This window comes from Ranitomeya imitator, chromosome 10 (genome assembly GCF_032444005.1).
Source record: "Ranitomeya imitator isolate aRanImi1 chromosome 10, aRanImi1.pri, whole genome shotgun sequence".
Classification (NCBI taxonomy): Eukaryota; Metazoa; Chordata; class Amphibia; order Anura; family Dendrobatidae; genus Ranitomeya; species Ranitomeya imitator.
The window spans coordinates 116,812,830-116,830,720 of record NC_091291.1 but is presented as its reverse complement, the minus strand read 5'-3'; the positions used below and the strand labels follow the sequence as shown (position 1 = coordinate 116,830,720).

General features: G+C 41.0%; 2 protein-coding genes across 5 annotated transcripts in view; one reads left to right on the top strand and one right to left on the bottom strand.

Annotated features, from left to right (window-relative positions):
* ACAP3 (ArfGAP with coiled-coil, ankyrin repeat and PH domains 3) overlaps positions 1-8,143 on the top strand; it is a 142,790-nt gene extending 134,647 nt beyond the window's left edge. For all 4 annotated transcript variants that reach the window (XM_069741653.1, XM_069741655.1, XM_069741652.1 and 1 more), the window contains one exon: positions 5,181-8,143. Coding sequence is in view for 3 of the 4 variants with exons in the window: in XM_069741655.1 (XP_069597756.1) it covers positions 5,181-5,287 (107 nt within the window). In the remaining variant the exon portion in view is untranslated. The remainder of the gene's footprint in view (positions 1-5,180) is intronic.
* A 3,264-nt stretch (positions 8,144-11,407) lies between these two features.
* LOC138651442 (phospholipase A2 homolog otoconin-22-like) lies at positions 11,408-16,162 on the bottom strand. The gene is made up of 4 exons (XM_069741651.1): positions 16,064-16,162; positions 14,956-15,100; positions 13,948-14,057; positions 11,408-12,358 (listed from the first exon to the last, which is right to left on the bottom strand). Exons 1-4 carry the CDS (start codon positions 16,101-16,103, stop codon positions 12,210-12,212), a joined length of 444 nt encoding a protein of 147 aa, XP_069597752.1. The 5' UTR covers positions 16,104-16,162; the 3' UTR covers positions 11,408-12,209.
* Between the last annotated feature and the right edge of the window lie 1,729 nt (positions 16,163-17,891).

Below are 17,891 nucleotides of genomic sequence, written 5' to 3'. Positions count from 1 at the left end.
GCTAACCCCGCCCACACCAGGCTTTGTGTACAAAGTCCATAGACAGGGAGCTGCTCATCACAGGAGGGGGCATGGCCACACTAGTGTAGTCCAGCAATGTTAATCTCTTAATGATAAATCTTTCAGTTAGTAAACTACAGCTCGCACTTTGACAGGTAACACATCATTGAATTCTGTGTTTCAGCCTCTATCTCCCGCCGGCCTCAGATTACATAGCAAAAATCTGCTTACAGATTCCCTTTAAGAGGGAGTGAATATATTAAGGTGGATCTCGGGTAGAGGTGCATTTTAAGCCCAAGATTGGAATAAAAATCCACATTTTGTACCAGTGTGACATGGAGTAAATGTGTAACCGTAGACCTTCATACCAAAGGGAATCTAGCAGTTGTGTTGTATGAACACTTTCACTGTACTTTTATATTGATCCTGTCCAGTTTATTTACACCTTCTAAACTATCACCAATGTATTATTGTGCACTTTAAAAATATACCTGTGCTTTCACCCTCTTGTAGTCCTCATCATCCACAAATTAAATCTGCTTTTGGTGCAAATAAAAGTCTGTTATGTTCAGAGGCTTTTTCTGATTATTACTTCTGTCACTTGCCTTCTCCTTTTTTTGAGTGGGTGTATCCGCTTCATTATCATTCTGCCAGCACCATAGGTGCTGGAGCTCCAACCTGTGGACCTCCCAGCAGGCAGTTGTGCTTTTCAGTGCTTGTCCTGAATTTATCAGAAAGCATACTTCCCTGTTCGGTTTACAGTTACTAGACAGAAGAGCTGGAGCAGAGACACCACTTCTGGTTCTTCGTCTTGGTGTCTCTGCAGTTAGCGATGGAGTACACAGGGGAGAGGATGTTAGTCCTGCAGTAACCGCGCATGCAGATGAAGCCATAGCAAGTACGTTGCTTCACTGTGCAATCCCGGGAGACATGGCTCCAACCCAGACTGCTCCCGGAGTAGTGTCCCTTATGTGATTAATAGCTGATAATTGGCATACAGAACACATGATTATACTTACTTTTTGCACAGTGCAATATCATAATTTTTAGATAAAGGCTTGATGCTAAGCCTCTAAATTTGCACAATCAGGTAGTCTATGGGTGTAAATCAACTGGCAGATTCAATTTGATTCCTACCTCCTTTATTAGTCCTTACGAGTAGAAGTTAGAGGACAAGATCACAATCGATGTAATTTTTCACATAAAAAAACTGATTTTATCAGTAGTAAGGAGCACTGAATACAAAGCATTATTAATACACTAGACATGAGGAGTTGTGGGTGTCTCTGCACAGGAAACTGCCCAGTTGTCTGTGTACGGGGTATGGTCCAGTTGTCCCTGGGCAGGAATCTGCCCGGTTGTCCCTGCCCAGGAACCTGCCCGGTTGTCCCTGCGCAGGAATCTGCCCGGTTGTCCCTGCGCAGGAATCTGCCCGGTTGTCCCTGCGCAGGAATCTGCCCGGTTGTCCCTGCCCAGGAACCTGCCCGGTTGTCCCTGCCCAGGAACCTGCCCGGTTGTCCCTGCCCAGGAACCTGCCCGGTTGTCCCTGCGCAGGAACTTGCCCGGTTGTCCCTGCGCAGGCTTCGGTCCAGTTGTCTCTGCTTGTTCTGACTATCTCTGTTTCTTTTTGTTTTAGAATCACAACAAAATGCATTATTTTAGGCTATGTTCACACTAGCGTTCCGCTAGTGTGCGTCGCCTTAGCGTCGGGCGACGCAGCGGCGACGCTCGCGTCATGCGCCCCTATGTTTAACATGGGGGACGCATGCGTTTTTGTGTGTTGCGTTTTGCAACACTTGCGTCTTTTTTGCCGCTAGCGTCGGACCAAGAAAACGCAACAAGTTGCATTTTTCTTGCGTCCGATTTTCGGCAAAAAACGACGCACGCGTCGCAAAACGCAGCGTTTTTGCGTGCGTTTTGCCGTGTTTTTTTGTGCGTCGTGCGTTGCGTCGCCGACGCAGCGGCGCGCAACGCTAGTCTGAACGTAGCCTTATACAGTTCTTATAGTAATTTATGTATATTTTGAATATTTAGGTGCATTGTCTTTTGCTATCAATTTTTTTTTTTTTTTTATTCAATTTTGAAAATGACTTTCTGAAAGCGGCTCTGCCCCTTGGTCTCGTGCATTTAGTGAAATGCGTCCGTGCTGCCTAGAGTAAATGAACCCAAAAAGAGATTGTGGTTTCTTCATTTAAGGACCACCCATGCAGGTCACGGTCATTGTGACCCGGCTTTGATCTGCGAGGTTTGGGGCATCTATGTGCTTTTTAGAGGATCATTAATTATGACTCGGAGGCCTGCAAAGTGTATATATGATACTTGTAACGCAGGGGTCATTGGATAGTATACATTGTCAGCGAAAATGGCAAGGTAGTCAGTTGTACCCACTCCTATCGCGGACCCACCTTTTCCTCCTCCATCAAAAAAATAAAAAATGCCAGGGAGCGCATAAGGACTTTACAACCAACTGCACAATGTGAACCCTTCTTGCTGTATATAGGCTGATGCATACTCTACCTTCTGTGTCTTGCTTGCACCTCTTCGGTGCGTTTTTTTTTTTTTTTTTTTTTGCCTGGTCAACTTTTTTGATGTTTTCTGAATATTGTATGTCATTTCCTCTGTACTATTTCCACCTTTATGCTCCCAGATGAGGCTTCTCGTGACACTTGAACCCTGGGCAACAAAGAGTTTAGACCTAATGCAAAGGTGTTTGATGTGTTTTTATATAGAGACTATAGAACACGCACATACACAGACCCCCTACCCACCCCAATGTTTTTATTCTTTCCTCAACCTGTCTTTATAAGCACTGTTAATAAAAGTCATACTCCAACTCTTCTTCTGTTCTGCTTGGCTCTTTATTGCTGTCTTGGCCTGACCATTAACACCTCCACACATCTCTACACTGCTCGGACCTCTGCTCTGTTGTGTTGCCTGTAGATATGGGATCATATTTGGAAATTAGGAGAACGAAAAATGGCAGATGTAGCCTATAGTACACTTTAACTAGGGCCTTGGGTACCGCTAATAAAAAGAAAGCCAGCCATTAAAATCACATAATGTATACAAAAAACAGTTATAGTAAAAAACATGAAAGGAATGAGACGCCACAGGGAATGGATAACACTGGAGACATCAAAGTGCAAAAATAAAACCATAGTGGGAACCTTGTTGAATAGGTAATATATTATATACCAAAAAGATATATACCTAATTGTGAATAGCAAAAAGGTAGAGACAGGCGGCTGACTTAGGAAGTAAGGCCAACAAACATATTTATCAAAGCAAGCCTCCCAAAAGACCAACTACATCTATATCAAAGCCATATATTGCTCCAAGAGTAAGACAAGGTAGAGAAGAGTCCCACCGGACCCGACGCGCGTTTCGCAGGAAATGCTTAGTCCAGGTAGTTACTTAGATATCGGCCAACTTGTTGGGAGCTGGATCACAAGAGGTGGTGGTGATATGGGTGGGGTGCCAGCACTTGCATCTAATCTTGGTGCCACCTGCAGATCTCTACAAGAAAATATTCAAGACTGCTATTTACTAACAAGCAGATTGTCATTATTCAGGGCAAAGTGGGAAGGAGATGTCAATAGATACTAAGTTAAACTTTTTCTATATAGTTAAAGTTGTTATCCACTATTATAATTGGGATAGGTCATCAGTATCAGATTTTTGGTGGGGGTCGAAACCTTGCATTTTCACCGATCAGCTGCTACCATCTTTGGCAGCGATCGGATGTAAACCAAGTGCAGAATGAAACACCATGACTCTGTACGCTGTTTAGTAGTTGATTCGGGTACTGCGACTTCACATGAATAGGAGGTGACCTGCAGTATCTGGTAGCAGCCATTAAACCATGTGCACAGCTGTGTTGTAACCTAAATGGTAACAGCTGATCGATTTGGGTGCTGGGTGTTGACCTCCATCAGTCTGTAAGAATAAGAGGTCACCTGCCATTTAAACTAGCACTGGTTTGTGTGCAAAACTGGCGAGGCTAGTGCTTGCTGCTATTTTTGCCATGTGCACCTCTTGCTCATGTGCACTAGAACATTGCCTAATATTTGTCACTGTGCTGTCCGTTTGGCACATAGACGGAAAATGTGTTCATCTTATAAGAGGAGATTCTAGTTGAAGGGAACTTGTCAGATCCCCCCAATCCTCCAAAACTGTAACCTTTAAGGGACTCTGTCAACACAGACCTTGTGTACAGGCACTTGGTGTACCCTTGGTGTGGCCAAACAATTAAGTGCACCTTCCCACCTACTTGTTTTCCCTCTATCTCCACCCTCCTGTTCTTTGATTAACGACTCTGGCTGTATTAGAGCCAGACATGGGTGTAGCTAGAGGGAAAAGAAGTAGGTGGGAAGTTTGCACTTAAATGTTTGGCCACACCTAGGGTGCACCGAGCACCTGTGCTTGTTTTATCAGTTATTTGGTGCTGACAGATTCCCTTTGTTTCATTGTCCACGTCCTACTTTGTAATGTATTAAGTCCTTGACATCTTAGACAAATGTTTAGAACTGTCCCAAAACAACAATTAACTTGTCGTGTGCTATTTACCTATTGGTCACATCAGCTTTGGCAAGGGGTCACTATATTTTTCTGGGCATGTGTAACATGCCGATGAAGCTGGGGGAAGAACGCCCAGCTTCACTGCTCATGCTCAACGAGGACAGACGTCGCACACATGCACAAGATTTCTAGAGACCTTGAGATGACGTGGTTCATGAGAAGGATGTTAATCAGGGTGGTGTGTGGGAATTAAACCACCTGAGATCGGCTTAGTTTAGGTAATTAGATGATGAGACATGTATTACCAGATGTCTTCACACGGATGGGAACAATTGTCGTACACTTTATTAGAATGCTGGAATAGGGCTATGTAACGTAATGGTGGTGGTTTGGGGGACATGAAAGGCTCTCGTTTAAGAACATGCCAAACATCAATAACATAGCCAAAAGTAATAATGGGGTTTCCATTACCCATCAAACACTCATCAAGCGTCGCACACTTTGGTCCATCGTGTAGGTTTAACCTGATATTCTCCCATATCTTTTTTTTATTATTATTTTTCATATTTTCAAAGTCGAAACCCCAAAAATAATTTGAGGGTGCAGATGTTTCCTACATTAAGTTGGGATTTTTTTTTTATTTTCACTCCATTGCATTGCAGGTGATACCACTTATTTGGATATTTTCCGTGAATTCTCTCACATGGCATCCAACAACCCTGAAAAGCTGAGCCGTCGAAGTGTTTACTTCAGTCAGTCCTGCCGATAATGGATTCCATCGTGACACTTTAGAAGAAACTGTTTTCTTTGGATATTAATAGGGATTTTACAAATACCAAAATGCTGAGGGCAGATGACAAGATGAAATTTGTGGATTATGAACCTACAAACCACTTAAGTCTTCAGCTAAGTATTGAACCTTGACGACTATCCCGAACATCTACTATTCTTTTTGCTATTCTCTGATAAACTGTGGTTCACAACATGAGGATGACTTTCCGCTATGTTTTGGTGGCACTTTGGTGAAATATAGTCCAATATGTTCACCCAATATTATAAAAGAAAAAAAAACAAACATATGGAGATATGGATAAATTCACGACCATCTACCTACGAGAACACCCCTGCAGAATTATACATCCAGATATCTTCTTGCATTTTATTTCAGATTGAATCTGTAAAAGGGATTTTTGGAATTTGCTCATGGGTCACAGCACTGTCCTCACTCTTTTGGACTGTACACAACGTGCGGTAAACCATCAGTAGGATATCTCAGAAGACTGTCCAGGACCCAGTTGGCTACCACTTTAGACTGGACATTCTCAAATGTATAATGTCTCGGAAGATGCTTGTGTATATATCCAAGACTGAAGGCACTTAGAAAAATGTTATGTACTTTTATAAAATTCTATGACGCTATTGATTGTCTGGCTGGTCCAGAGAAGGAAATGAAACAAGAAGTTTACTGCAGACACAGGAGGTTTACTGTAGACTTTGGTTTACTGGATATTAAGTGAAATGGTTATTTTGTGGTACATTCCTCCATCTCCCATTATTACAATAGGCGACAACCGATTACACTTAGACATCTGTGCAAATTTGTCCGCGATCAGACCCCCAATGCACGGACTGGCCGGCGGGCCTCTTGACCCAAGCGTGACAACTTGATCTATTCCTACGAAGCTGTCATACTCAAGTCTGGAGACCTACAGGCAGTCCGTGTATTGGGATCCAATTTACACGGACGTCTGAAAACGCCCTTACATCGGTTGCCCGCCTTTTGTTACTTTTTTTTTTTTACTTTATATACATTTTTGGGTCTAAAAAAATATTTTCTGCAATTGAGTTCCATAAAAAAAAATATTCGACAGCTTCTGAGTTGGACTGACTAACGCCGGCTGCAGAATAAGTAATCTGAAAATCTCATAAAGTTCTGACAGTGTTCGGAACTTCTATCTGTTTTTTTGTTTTTTTAAGCCTTTCTCGGCTATTTTATGGCCACAAACCACAGCCTAGTTGAACGTGCAATGAAACAAAGAACCTGTAAAAGCTAAACAAGTAAAAATGTTAAACTGTTTACAGAAACCTAATTGCAAAAATTATTTGTAGCCCAAAATTCATGCATTTAAGTAAAAAAAATCTCTAAAAGTGGAAATCCCCAAAAATCTACCGTATCTCCAATTTCATGAGCGGCTGTTGCTTTCTCTCTCCCCCCTTGCTTTCCATTGCACCTATCTCTGTTTAGATTGTCATATACCGGAGGTGAGCGACTGGAATTGCAGAACCCTAGTCCAGTGGTCACATCCAGACCAAATCTCTACGAACCACCTATGCGCCAGCATCCTCAGTGTATCTTTGAAGCCGGGATGTCTCGCTTGATCTACTTGTAAGGCTCCAATCTGGTAGCCACGGGCTTCCAATGTGGCCATGGGACCAAGGTCTTGCAAATCAATTTGCACATCTTTCTTCATGGAAACAAAGACAGAATAATTCTACACTACAATAACTATTGATACTGGTTATAAATGATTGACACGTCTCCCCATTTTGGTCTAAGATGCCAAAACAGGGGAGACCATTTTGCTTGTGAAGTTGTACCCCTTCTAACGCGTCTCATGCTCTCATCGTGTGTCTAGGACACAGGGACGTGGATAAAGAAGGTAAAACATTTTAATGGCTGCTTTGTAGTGATTGGATAAGGTGTTATCCGACCATGCCTGGACAGAGGTGCTGCTATCATGAAGCAAGTTGAATACTTTGCCTCAGGCGGCAGAGCATCCTTAAAGACAGGGCGCGGCAGAGCAGCAGTCAGAACACGTGGTGCCGACTCTCCCTGTAATCCCTGCTCTGACACTTGCTGACAGTGCAGTGTCACAACAACCTAATGTGCGGCGTGCCCGGCAGGTGACTATTACCCGGGCTGAGGTGCAGAGGTGCCCAATCTCCTGACCTGCTGGGACACACACATTGCTGGGAGTCGGACTTGTACTGATTTTACTACGTGGGGGGGCGCCGTTTTGCAGTTCGCCTCAGGCAGCAGAGAGGCTAGGTTCACCCCTGTGCCTGGATACTAAGTAACCGAGTGTTTTCGGTGCGCTCGAAAAATATGCTCGCATCCCCACGGCTGTTCGACAGCCCAACACATGCAAGGATTGTCTAACAAACCGGTAATCCCTGCATGGGTTGCTGCTGTCTAACAGCCACGGGATATGCAGCCTCGGGGACGCTAATATATTTTTCCAGCACACCAAAGACACTCGGTTAGGACCCGAGCATGCTCAGATAACACCTTATCCCAGCTCGTTCGCTCATCACTACTGCCTTTGCACATTGGTGACATTCACTTTGTAGACGCTCTACCTCCTTCCTTCCTAAACCCCTCCATTATATGCATTCTATGTACCGCATGGCTTGTCTTGTATAATACACATGCTTTATATTATGTTTAGTCTTTAAGCAATGTGTTACAAGGGTATACTGGTATATTCCCTGAGATTTACTTTGACACTTTTTCGTTACTATTGAAGGATATTATGTACAGAAACAGTTTAAATGCTGCTAAGTAATATATCTTATAGCAAAATATGTATTATTTAATAAAGCTGCAGTCAAGTGACGTAAAAAATTGAAACCTTGCATTCATTTTTCCTCTTTCATTTGCTTTATTTTATCATATCAACATATTCATACATGAATGTAATCTGCATCTATGTATTCTAGGTGTTTACAGAGTTTGTGCCTGGTATTGCATCATTCAATTAAATGAGGATGAATTGCAGTACCAGATTAGACACATCAAAAAGAGCAGGATAGTTTAATATTAGTCGTATGTTTAAAAGTTTTGACCCTGACCTATATTTTGTTAATCACAATTTGATGCTTCGCTGTTTTATAGTCGCAATTTGCAAGTTTTTGAAGACTGATCAGATCAATTGCAAAATAAATTCATTCCTTGCCAGGAAAATTGAATTGATCCCCCAAAAATTCCACTGACTTTCAGCCCTACCATAAAATAACCTGCTTACAGCATTTTATTGCAACTCCTTGTTAGTTTAAAAGAAAGTGTTAACGAGGACAAGGCAGCTGATACCACTCTGTCATGATGATTGAGTTATAAGAGCAGACTGGTGGCTTTAAAAGGGGGCTGGTGCTTTAAATCAAGGTCTTCTGTGAACTGGGGTTACCTTCAAACCATTGTTTTGCATGAAAGGGGCTTTCAGACAAGGATTTTTCTGCTTGTGAGATTGCGCCTAAATCAACCATTTATGGGATCATCAGGATTGCAAAAAGAGAGGATCGATTGCTCTGAAGGCGCCAAAAAAAAATCCAGCAAGTGCCAGGACAGGGTCCAAAAGAGAATTCAGATACCAGTGCAGAGCTTGCTCAGGAATGGTAGCAGGCAGCTGCCAGGGCGAAGGGTAGAAGTATTAAAAAATAAGGGACAACACTGTAAATATTGAGTTTGTACATAAATTTGATGTATTTGTCAATGAACATTTAAAAACTTAATATGATAATAATTTGTAAAGTAACCATAGAAACATCCGACTAAAAGATCTAAAAACGCTGAAGCAGGAAAGTGGGTTGGAAACAAAAATTTGCATCAGTCTGAAAATTTTTGGCCACGACTGTTCAGAAGGATTTGGAGAAGCTGGAGACTTATTCAGAGACATGGCGAGTGAGATGGCAAGATAAATGTAAAATGATACACTTTGGCTGAACAAGATCTGCAATTATGTACGAAGTGGTAAAACATTGCCTAAAACTGTCAGGGAACAAAACCTGGGTGTATAGATGGACCGAAAACTCAACTTTAGCGACCAGTGTCGGGTAGCTGCTGCCAAGAAGGACATAGCTGAACTAGAGCAGGTGCAGAGAAGAGCGACTAAGGCTATTAAGAGAATTGGTAAATTGCAGTATCGAGACAAGTTATCAAATGTGGGGTTATTCTGTTTGTAACAAGATCGCTCCTTAAAGCCTTCATTTTTTTCAATGTACAAGTATATGAAGGGACAAAACCAAGATCTTTTCGTAATGATCTTTTTACATATTGACTGGCAACAATGAGAAGTGGGCATCCTCTACGTCTAGCGAAAAGAAAGTTTAATCATCATCACAAATGGTGACTACTGTAAGAGCAGTGAGACTATGGATTCTTTACTGTAAGAGCAGTGAGACTATGGATTCTTTACTGTAAGAACAGTGAGACTATGGATTATTTACTGTAAGAGCAGTGAAAGTATGGATTCTTTACTGTAAGAGCAGTGAGACTATGGATTCTTTACTGTAAGCAGTGAAAGTATGGATTCTTTACTGTAAGAACAGTGAGACTATGGATTCTTTACTGTAAGAGCAGTGAAAGTATGGATTCTTTACTGTAAGAGCAGTGAGACTATGGATTCTTTACTGTAATAGCAGTGAGACTATGGATTATTTACTGTAAGAGCAGTGAAAGTATGGATTCTTTACTGTAAGAGCAGTGAGACTGGATTCTTTACTGTAAGCAGTGAAAGTATGGATTCTTTACTGTAAGAACAGTGAGACTATGGATTCTTTACTGTAAGAGCAGTGAAAGTATGGATTCTTTACTGTAAGAGCAGTGAGACTATGGATTCTTTACTGTAATAGCAGTGAGACTATGGATTATTTACTGTAAGAGCAGTGAGACGATGTATTCTTTACTGTAAGAACAGTGAGACTATGGATTCTTTACTATAAGAGCAAGTGAGACAATGGATTCTTTACTATAAGAGCAGTGAGACTGTGGATTCTTTACTGGAAGAGCAGTGAGATTATGGATTCTTTACTAGAAGAGTGGGACAATAGAATTGCATACCACACAATTTTGTAATGGCTGATTCACAAGACACGTTCAAGTAGAGCCTGGATGCCTTTTTGATAAATATATTACAGGTTATGGGTACTAGACTCTGTGATGGGATGTTTATCCAAGGAACTAATCTAATTGCTGTATGTGGAGTCAGGAATAATTTTTTACCCTAATATGGTGCAATCTATCTGCCTCATAGGGTTATTGCGTTCCTTAGGATTAACATGTTAATTTATAGGTTGAACTCTATGGACTTCTGACTTCTTTAAACATAAAAGTAGGTTGTCTGGCTTAAGAGTGACAGCAGACTTGTACCCTATGTGACTGCAGACTTGTGAATCCTTATATGCAATGTGACTTGGATATTGCAGCATTGATACATTTGCACTTTAGATCTCAATCGGCTTCACCCAACAGGGATATTCCCATATAATTTAGAAGTTATGGGAGAGGATACGATGTGAACGCAACCTTTAATATCCATAGCCAGCATTTCACATTTGTTTAGAAGCAGAAAAGAGTTTGCAGTCTCATTTGTTTCTTTTTGGATATTCATATGTATATGCTTCAGCTGACCTCTTGTGGATAATTACTCTTGGTTTAGAGGCACTATTTTAATTCTGTGTGTATATTTTTATGTATGCCTAAAGGTTTAATTTTTTATTTAAAAAAAAAAAACAAAGACACTTCTTGATTTAATATAGTTTAATGACTGTTTGATCAGTATGTTCATATATTTAGTGGAGTGTTGCCCACCCTTTGTGTAGGAGAATGGGCTTGGGTTATATGCTTTCCAACTATAAATTACCTGTATGGTGGAGCCCTTACATGAATTTTTTACCACCACCTTCTCCATATACCTGTTTTATGAAGGCAGGAAAACAAAATGGCTGAGACTATGGATATACCTATGGACGATGCTCATGGCATGAACTCCCTTTCGAACCCCAGTAATCCATCTCTTATTGCATAGGACAGTGAATATGGACACCAAGAGACTGGAGGGTGTAACTCACAAAACTGATACTCAACCTCAGCAAGTTTCAATAAGATGATAAATTCTAGGTAGACATACAATCAAGTTTATTTTATCCAAAAATACAAAGACAGCCATTGTTTCCTAATACCATCACATAGTTCAAGACCCCTGCCATGTCAGCCCTAATACAGAATTACATGTAAAATTTCATATGATCATGGGTCCTACAGTAACTGAATCTTTTTAGTCTTAGGTTGTATTTGCTGTGTAGAATTTATATTAATTTCTTAACCTATAGCCTCTCCTATGTATTTTGCAGGCTATGGTTACCTAGCAACCACATGGGCAGGGTGACCACCATTTCATTACATGTAGGGATGTGCTACAACTGGTCGCAGGGAGTTTTTTCTACTATATAATAATCCATGGGAGACCAAGGAACAAGAACCAAAGGGGAGGACATGGATGAAATTAGGCCTCATTTATCAAAACTGGGCCTGGAGGAAAACTGGGCCTGTTGTCCATAGCAACCAATCACAGTGCAGCTTTAATTGTTACAGAGCACTTTACGAAATGTAAGCTGAGCTGTGATTGGTTGCTTTGGGAATCAAGGCCATTTTCATTCTTAGACCATTTTTATAAATGAGACTTTGAGCCATAGTCTGCGGAGACAAATCAATCAGTTACCATATTAGCTGTGCAGTAATGATGGCTGTCACTTGAGCCATAAGCCAAAGAAATAAGCTTGGCCTATTGTTAGCAAGGGACATAGTTTGGGCAAATTCTGAACAAAATATTCTGTCCTGTATGTTCCCTCTACACACTGTATATTACTACTAACTCTACTAAGACATAATGCAGCTTTCATACATGACTGTTCTGCTAACAGAAAGGCCGGGGGCCCCTGCAGGCCCCAAGTGAGGAGAAATTGCGGAAATACACGTTGTAACTTTCCAGTTCCTTCCGGAAACAGTTTGCAGCCTTTTCATCGCACTCGCAGATCATCTTCTCGCAGCGATCACGAGCTTTCACTGGGGATACAAATATTTTTGCGTGATTTTACTAAATTAGTAAGGGTCACATGATGCGTTATTACCAATTGTGCAGGGAAAACTGATTAACACTCGTCATACACATATTCTGGTGTGGCTGCTAATAACGTATTCAGAGAGCACATGCATGCCTAGCTAAGATGACCACTCGTTTTTATGAGGTGCTCAATTGACCTTTTATTATGCAATTTGCAGCCTGAACCAACTTTCAGATTTTTTTTCTATTGCAGGAGTGTCCCTTGCAGTAATACAGGCTGGATGTAAGCTCAGCAAGGAGGCAGTTCCAAGCATCTTGGAGAACCAATCACAGACCCTAATGCTGAGAAATGTAGACGGATACTTATCTATCATTTGCTACCATTAGTGATGGGCGAGCATGGTCGGCACTACTTGATACTCAATCTAGCATCTGGGTGATCAATCAAGTATCGAGCAGTGCCGAGTATCATGTGGTGCTCGAGTCCCCATAAGAAGCTAATTTGACTCATCCGAGCCATGCACCGCACTGACTCAGGGTATTCCCATGCTGGGAGCGCAGACTGCTCCGTCAGCTGGAGTCTTTGTGAGCTGGCCAGAGAGATAGGTAATCCTCCAGAAAAATGCTTGAGTTTGACGTTCACTTCCATTATACTCGCTACTCGAGTCATGCACGTCCTAGCGTCCGACGAGCTCAATTCCAGTATCGAGCACTCAGCATCACTAGATACCATCATAGAGGCATCTGATTGGTTCTGCAGCAGGACATGGACCCCAAACATAAAGCTAAATCATTAGGAGTCTTGGAATCGATGATCTGGTCCCCACAGAAGCCTTATTTCAGCATTATCCAGCCCGACTGAGATTAGATGAAGAGAGAGAAGGATTTGCACAAGCGACATTCACAGAAGATCAGTGGTTAGTTCTCTATGATGTTTGGAACAACCTGTCTGCCAAGTTCCTTCATATACTGTACAATTGCACCTAGAAGAATTGATGATTTGATGCTGTTTTGAAGTCAAATTGAGTTCACAGCATTTGATTTGTTTTAGATTTCTCTTTTGTTCATTCGCTTTCTTTATTTTTTTGTCAATTAAACAAAATACAATTAGCACTTCTATTCCTAAAAGCATTCTGACTTTGGAGCAATTTTCCATAAGTTCAGAAAAAAAAAATCACAGAAGTGGACATAGCCTTTCAGCTGGAGAAGGTGTATTTCAATCCTCCATTTTTATATGGAGGGATTAAAAAAAAGCGGTTTTGAGACATCTGTGATGCTGCTTATCTCAGTTAACCTAAAATGGGACAGGTTGGATCTTAACCTCTTCAATCCATATTTTTCCCATTCAAGGACAACTGGAGGATTGTCATTCATAGAAATAAGGTCTAATATCCCATACGTATATCATAATCCAAAGACATACTGATAGGGAATTTATATTGTGAGCCCCAATGGGGACAGCAATGATAATATATGTAAAGCGGTGCGGAATAAGATAGCGCTATATAAGCAAAGCATAATAAATAAATGAGAAATTATCATTTGGCTTCTAAGTAATGCTTTTTCTTTTTTTAAATCCATTGACACTTACTACATTTCACTTTCTGATCTTCTTCTACGTAGAATCGATAGTTTTGAGTGAATGGATTACAGCCACTAAGTTCAGCCTCATTGTAACAACAAGCTTTTTCATGGCAGCACCTGAAATGGCAAAATATCAAGACAGAAGTATAATAAAAAAAATCCTAGTATAAAGCCATGCTGTCCTTCTGTTATTCATCCTGGAAATGTATAAACGCACTGGCTACTGTTACCATTCTCCTTGTCAATGGGGTGACCTTAATAAATTACTGCTTACACCATATTGACAGGGGAAACGAAGTGTAGACAACTTACTCCTACATTTCCAGGAGGAATACCAGATAGTGATGGGTGAACCCCCGATGTTTGGGATCGGCGGGTTCGCCCAAGTTTTTTGTAAAGTTCGGGGTCGGACATGACATGAACTTGCGCCCGAATCCCGAACTTGGACTTCACATATATGGGATTGGGAGGGAGGGCTGTAAAACAAAGCAGAAAATGAATAATAAACATTAGAATTTTACTTACCTGTCCAGTGACGCGTCCTCCCGTCCCGCTGTCTCCCAGCCACATCTGCTTCCGGGTCCGCTTATTTCTGCCGGCAGTATTCACTGCACTCGGTAGTCTTTGGCTTTTTCCGGCAGTGTTCATGCTGTGATGTCACCGCACGAACACTGCCGGAAAAACCGAAGTCTGCTGAGTGCAGTGAATACCGGCAGAAGGTAATGAGCGGCCCGGAAGCAGATGTGGCCGGGAGACAGCGGGACGGGAGGACGCGTCACTGGACAGGTAAGTAAAATTCTAATGTTTATTATTCATTTTCTGTTTTTTTTTTTACAGCCCGAACTGGACCCGAACGGTAACCCGTTTTCAGGACCGTGTGACCGAACACTGTGTTCGGTACGGTCCCAAACTTTACAGTTCGGGTTCACCCATCCCTAATACCAGAGTATATGATATACATGTATGTATTCATCCTGCATAGTATTAGTCTACTTAAAATACAGTGTTATATTACCAGTCTATGGCATCCACAGGCCTTCCTAGGATGTTGTCACCACAATGGCAGCCATAGTCCGAGAAGTTGGCCAGACCATAAATGATGGTAGTCGCTTTAACCATTTCATCAAACTGTGCTGGGGTGCTGGTGACCAGAGCAATGACTGAAATAGCAAAAGAGTCAAGAGTGTCAAGATTCGCTTGTGTGACCAATATTTAGTGAAATGTGTCTTTTCAAGAAGGCAAACTATTTCTTTTTTTTGTTTCAATAATTTTTATTTAAAGATTAATACATAGATCTCCCAACATGGGAGTTTTGAAAGTACAACAAGAGGCCGTTCTTACATCGTTAGTGTCATAAATATCCACTATAATGGGCCCATGAAGGTAAACTATTTCAATGTTTGTTATTAATACATTTAAAAGCTATGAAAACTGTTGAAGGAAATAGCGCAAAAAAATAAGGTCTTATCTGAGAGATAAATGGTTAATACAAAGGATTGCACTCACGAAACGTAGCTAAGATCAAGCATTGAGAAGATTCGCTGCAGCAGATCCACGGGTCCAAAATGGAGCTGCCGTTGGGTATAAAATTAAGGAAAAAAATGTGGTCCTTTTCTGCTCTGCTGAAGCACTGAAGTCCTGACGTATTAATAATTGTGGTTTTTATTCAATGCGTTTCAGAGTTTCACAGAACTCCTTCATCAGGAAATGCCACTAGAATGTCTCTGGACTTCAGTGATTCAGCAGTGCAGAACAGGACCACGTTTTTTCAATAATTTTATACATTTAAAAGCTAAGATGCCAGTGCTTTTGCCACTAGATGGTGCATGAAAGCTAAGTGCATACTGTCTAATCATTGAGGTCAATGTATAACCTGTATGCAGCAATCTCCTGAGCTCCCTCTAGTGGTGGCAGCAGACATCCAGTAAGTTATGTTTTAAACAACTTTTGCATTGGATTTGGAGCTCTATATTAAAACACATCATGTTTATTAAGACCTTTTTAAGCCCAGAATCTAGGACAAAATACCATCTTGTTTCCATAACTCCCAATACAACACCACATATGATGAGATCTAATATAAAATAAGTCCTGTAAATAAAATGTAATTTAGGAATACTCACTGCTTATCACTGCGAGTCCTATTGCAAAACACTTGGCCATGATGTCTTCTCTGTGTCAGGAGCTGTATCTGTAGAAGTCCAATGTCTCCAGCCTTTATATATAGTCCCTCTGTGGGCACCATTTTTCAATCATTATAATTACGCCCTGTGACTATGATGAAAATTAGGGGGTGAAGAGACCATATAAGTACTGTATTTACCAGTATTGTGCTGGATGCATCATAGACATTATCAGTGAACCTGCGTAGTGGCCCCATAATAACAAGGCTTCATCTAAGGAAATGTAACCTCTTATTTTGCAGTTTCTTAGATACTGGCTCCTCACAGTAGGAAATTAGGAAACACTGAACTTTATATAGATTGCAGTTATGCTTTATGTTTTGGGTTTCTCCATTATGTTACATTTACTACATTCATATTTATTGTCTTATAGTTATCAAAATGTGCTGAAATCCAGAAACCAGGCCACATACAGTGGTGCTTGAATGTTCGTCAACACTTCCAAATTGCCCATATTTCGGCATAAATACGTTAAGTTTCTTAGTGACCTTACAGACTATTATACGCCTTGTTCTTGGAGTGATCTTTGTTGGTTGACCACTCAATGATCTTGAATTTCCTCCATTTGTACATAATCTTTGTGACTGTGGACTGGTGGAGTCCATACTCTTTAGAAATGGTTTTGTAACCTTTCCCAACCTGATGAGCATCAACAACTCTTCTTCCGAGGTCCTAAGATATCTTCTTTGTTCATGCTATGATACATTGCTACAGTCGTGTGATGTAAAGCAGGGGTCCCCAACTCCAGTCCTCAAGGCCCACCAACATGTCATGTTTTCAGGATTTCCTTAGTCTTGCCCAGGTAATAATTGCATCACCTGTGCAATGCAAAGGAAATCCTGAAAACATGACCTGTTGGTGGGCCTTGAGGACTGGAGTTGGGGACCCCTGATGTAAAGATCAAACATTGATAGATTCCTGTTCTTTACATAAAACAGGTCGCCCACTCACAGCTGATTGTCATCCCATTGATTAAAAACACCAGATTTTAACTTGACCTTCATACTATCTGCTAATCTTAAAGGTTCACATACTTTTTCTACTCACAGACATGATATTGGCTCATTCATTTCCCCCCCAAAATTACAAAGTTTAATACTTGTGACTCATTTTTTTTATTTGGGTTTCTTTATATACTTTTCGAAAATGTGATGTAGTTTTATACAGAAATATAGAAAATTCTCAAGGGTTTAAAAACTTTCAAGCACTATTGTAAGGCAAAAATATTTTTCAACAGAAGTATATATTCCTCCTAAATGTAACATATGCAGGGTTAGACTTGTCCACAGATATCGAAGCATAGTATTATATTACCAGACAATCACCGGTTATTCCAGGTTTAGAAGCAAACCCTATTTAGAAGCATTTTTGGAGCTAATGACTTACTAATAGGGTCTATTTCTTATGGGATGATTCTGTGTAAATCCATATAGATGCATACATAGTGACCCCATTCCTTCACCTCTCCTGCAGTCTCTCTCACCAGTGGTCACCACTCACCTGACTAAAATATTTAACCTCTCTCTTTCCTCAGGCATCTTTCCATCCTCATTTAAACATGCCATCATTACCCCTTTACTTAAAATGCCATCCCTGGACCAGAACTGCACGGCTAACTACAGACCTGTCTCTAACCTTTCCTTCATCTCTAAACTCATCGAGCGCCTGGTCCACTCCTGTCTAATCCGCTATCTCTCGGATAACTCTATTCTTGACCCCTTACAATCTGATTTCCGCTCTTTACACTCCACTGAAACTGCCCTCACTG

Bases quoted from the DNA above. Each gene is read 5' to 3' on its own strand.
- LOC138651442 (XM_069741651.1), bottom strand. From the start codon at position 16,103: ATGGCCAAGTGTTTTGCAATAGGACTCGCAGTGATAAGCA. The intron at 14,058-14,955 runs GTAATATAACAC...TTGCCATTTCAG, and splicing joins CCTGTGGATGCCATAGACTG to GTGCTGCCATGAAAAAGCTT. The intron at 12,359-13,947 runs GTAAGTGTCAAT...TTGTATCCCCAG, and splicing joins AGATCAGAAAGTGAAATGTA to TGAAAGCTCGTGATCGCTGC.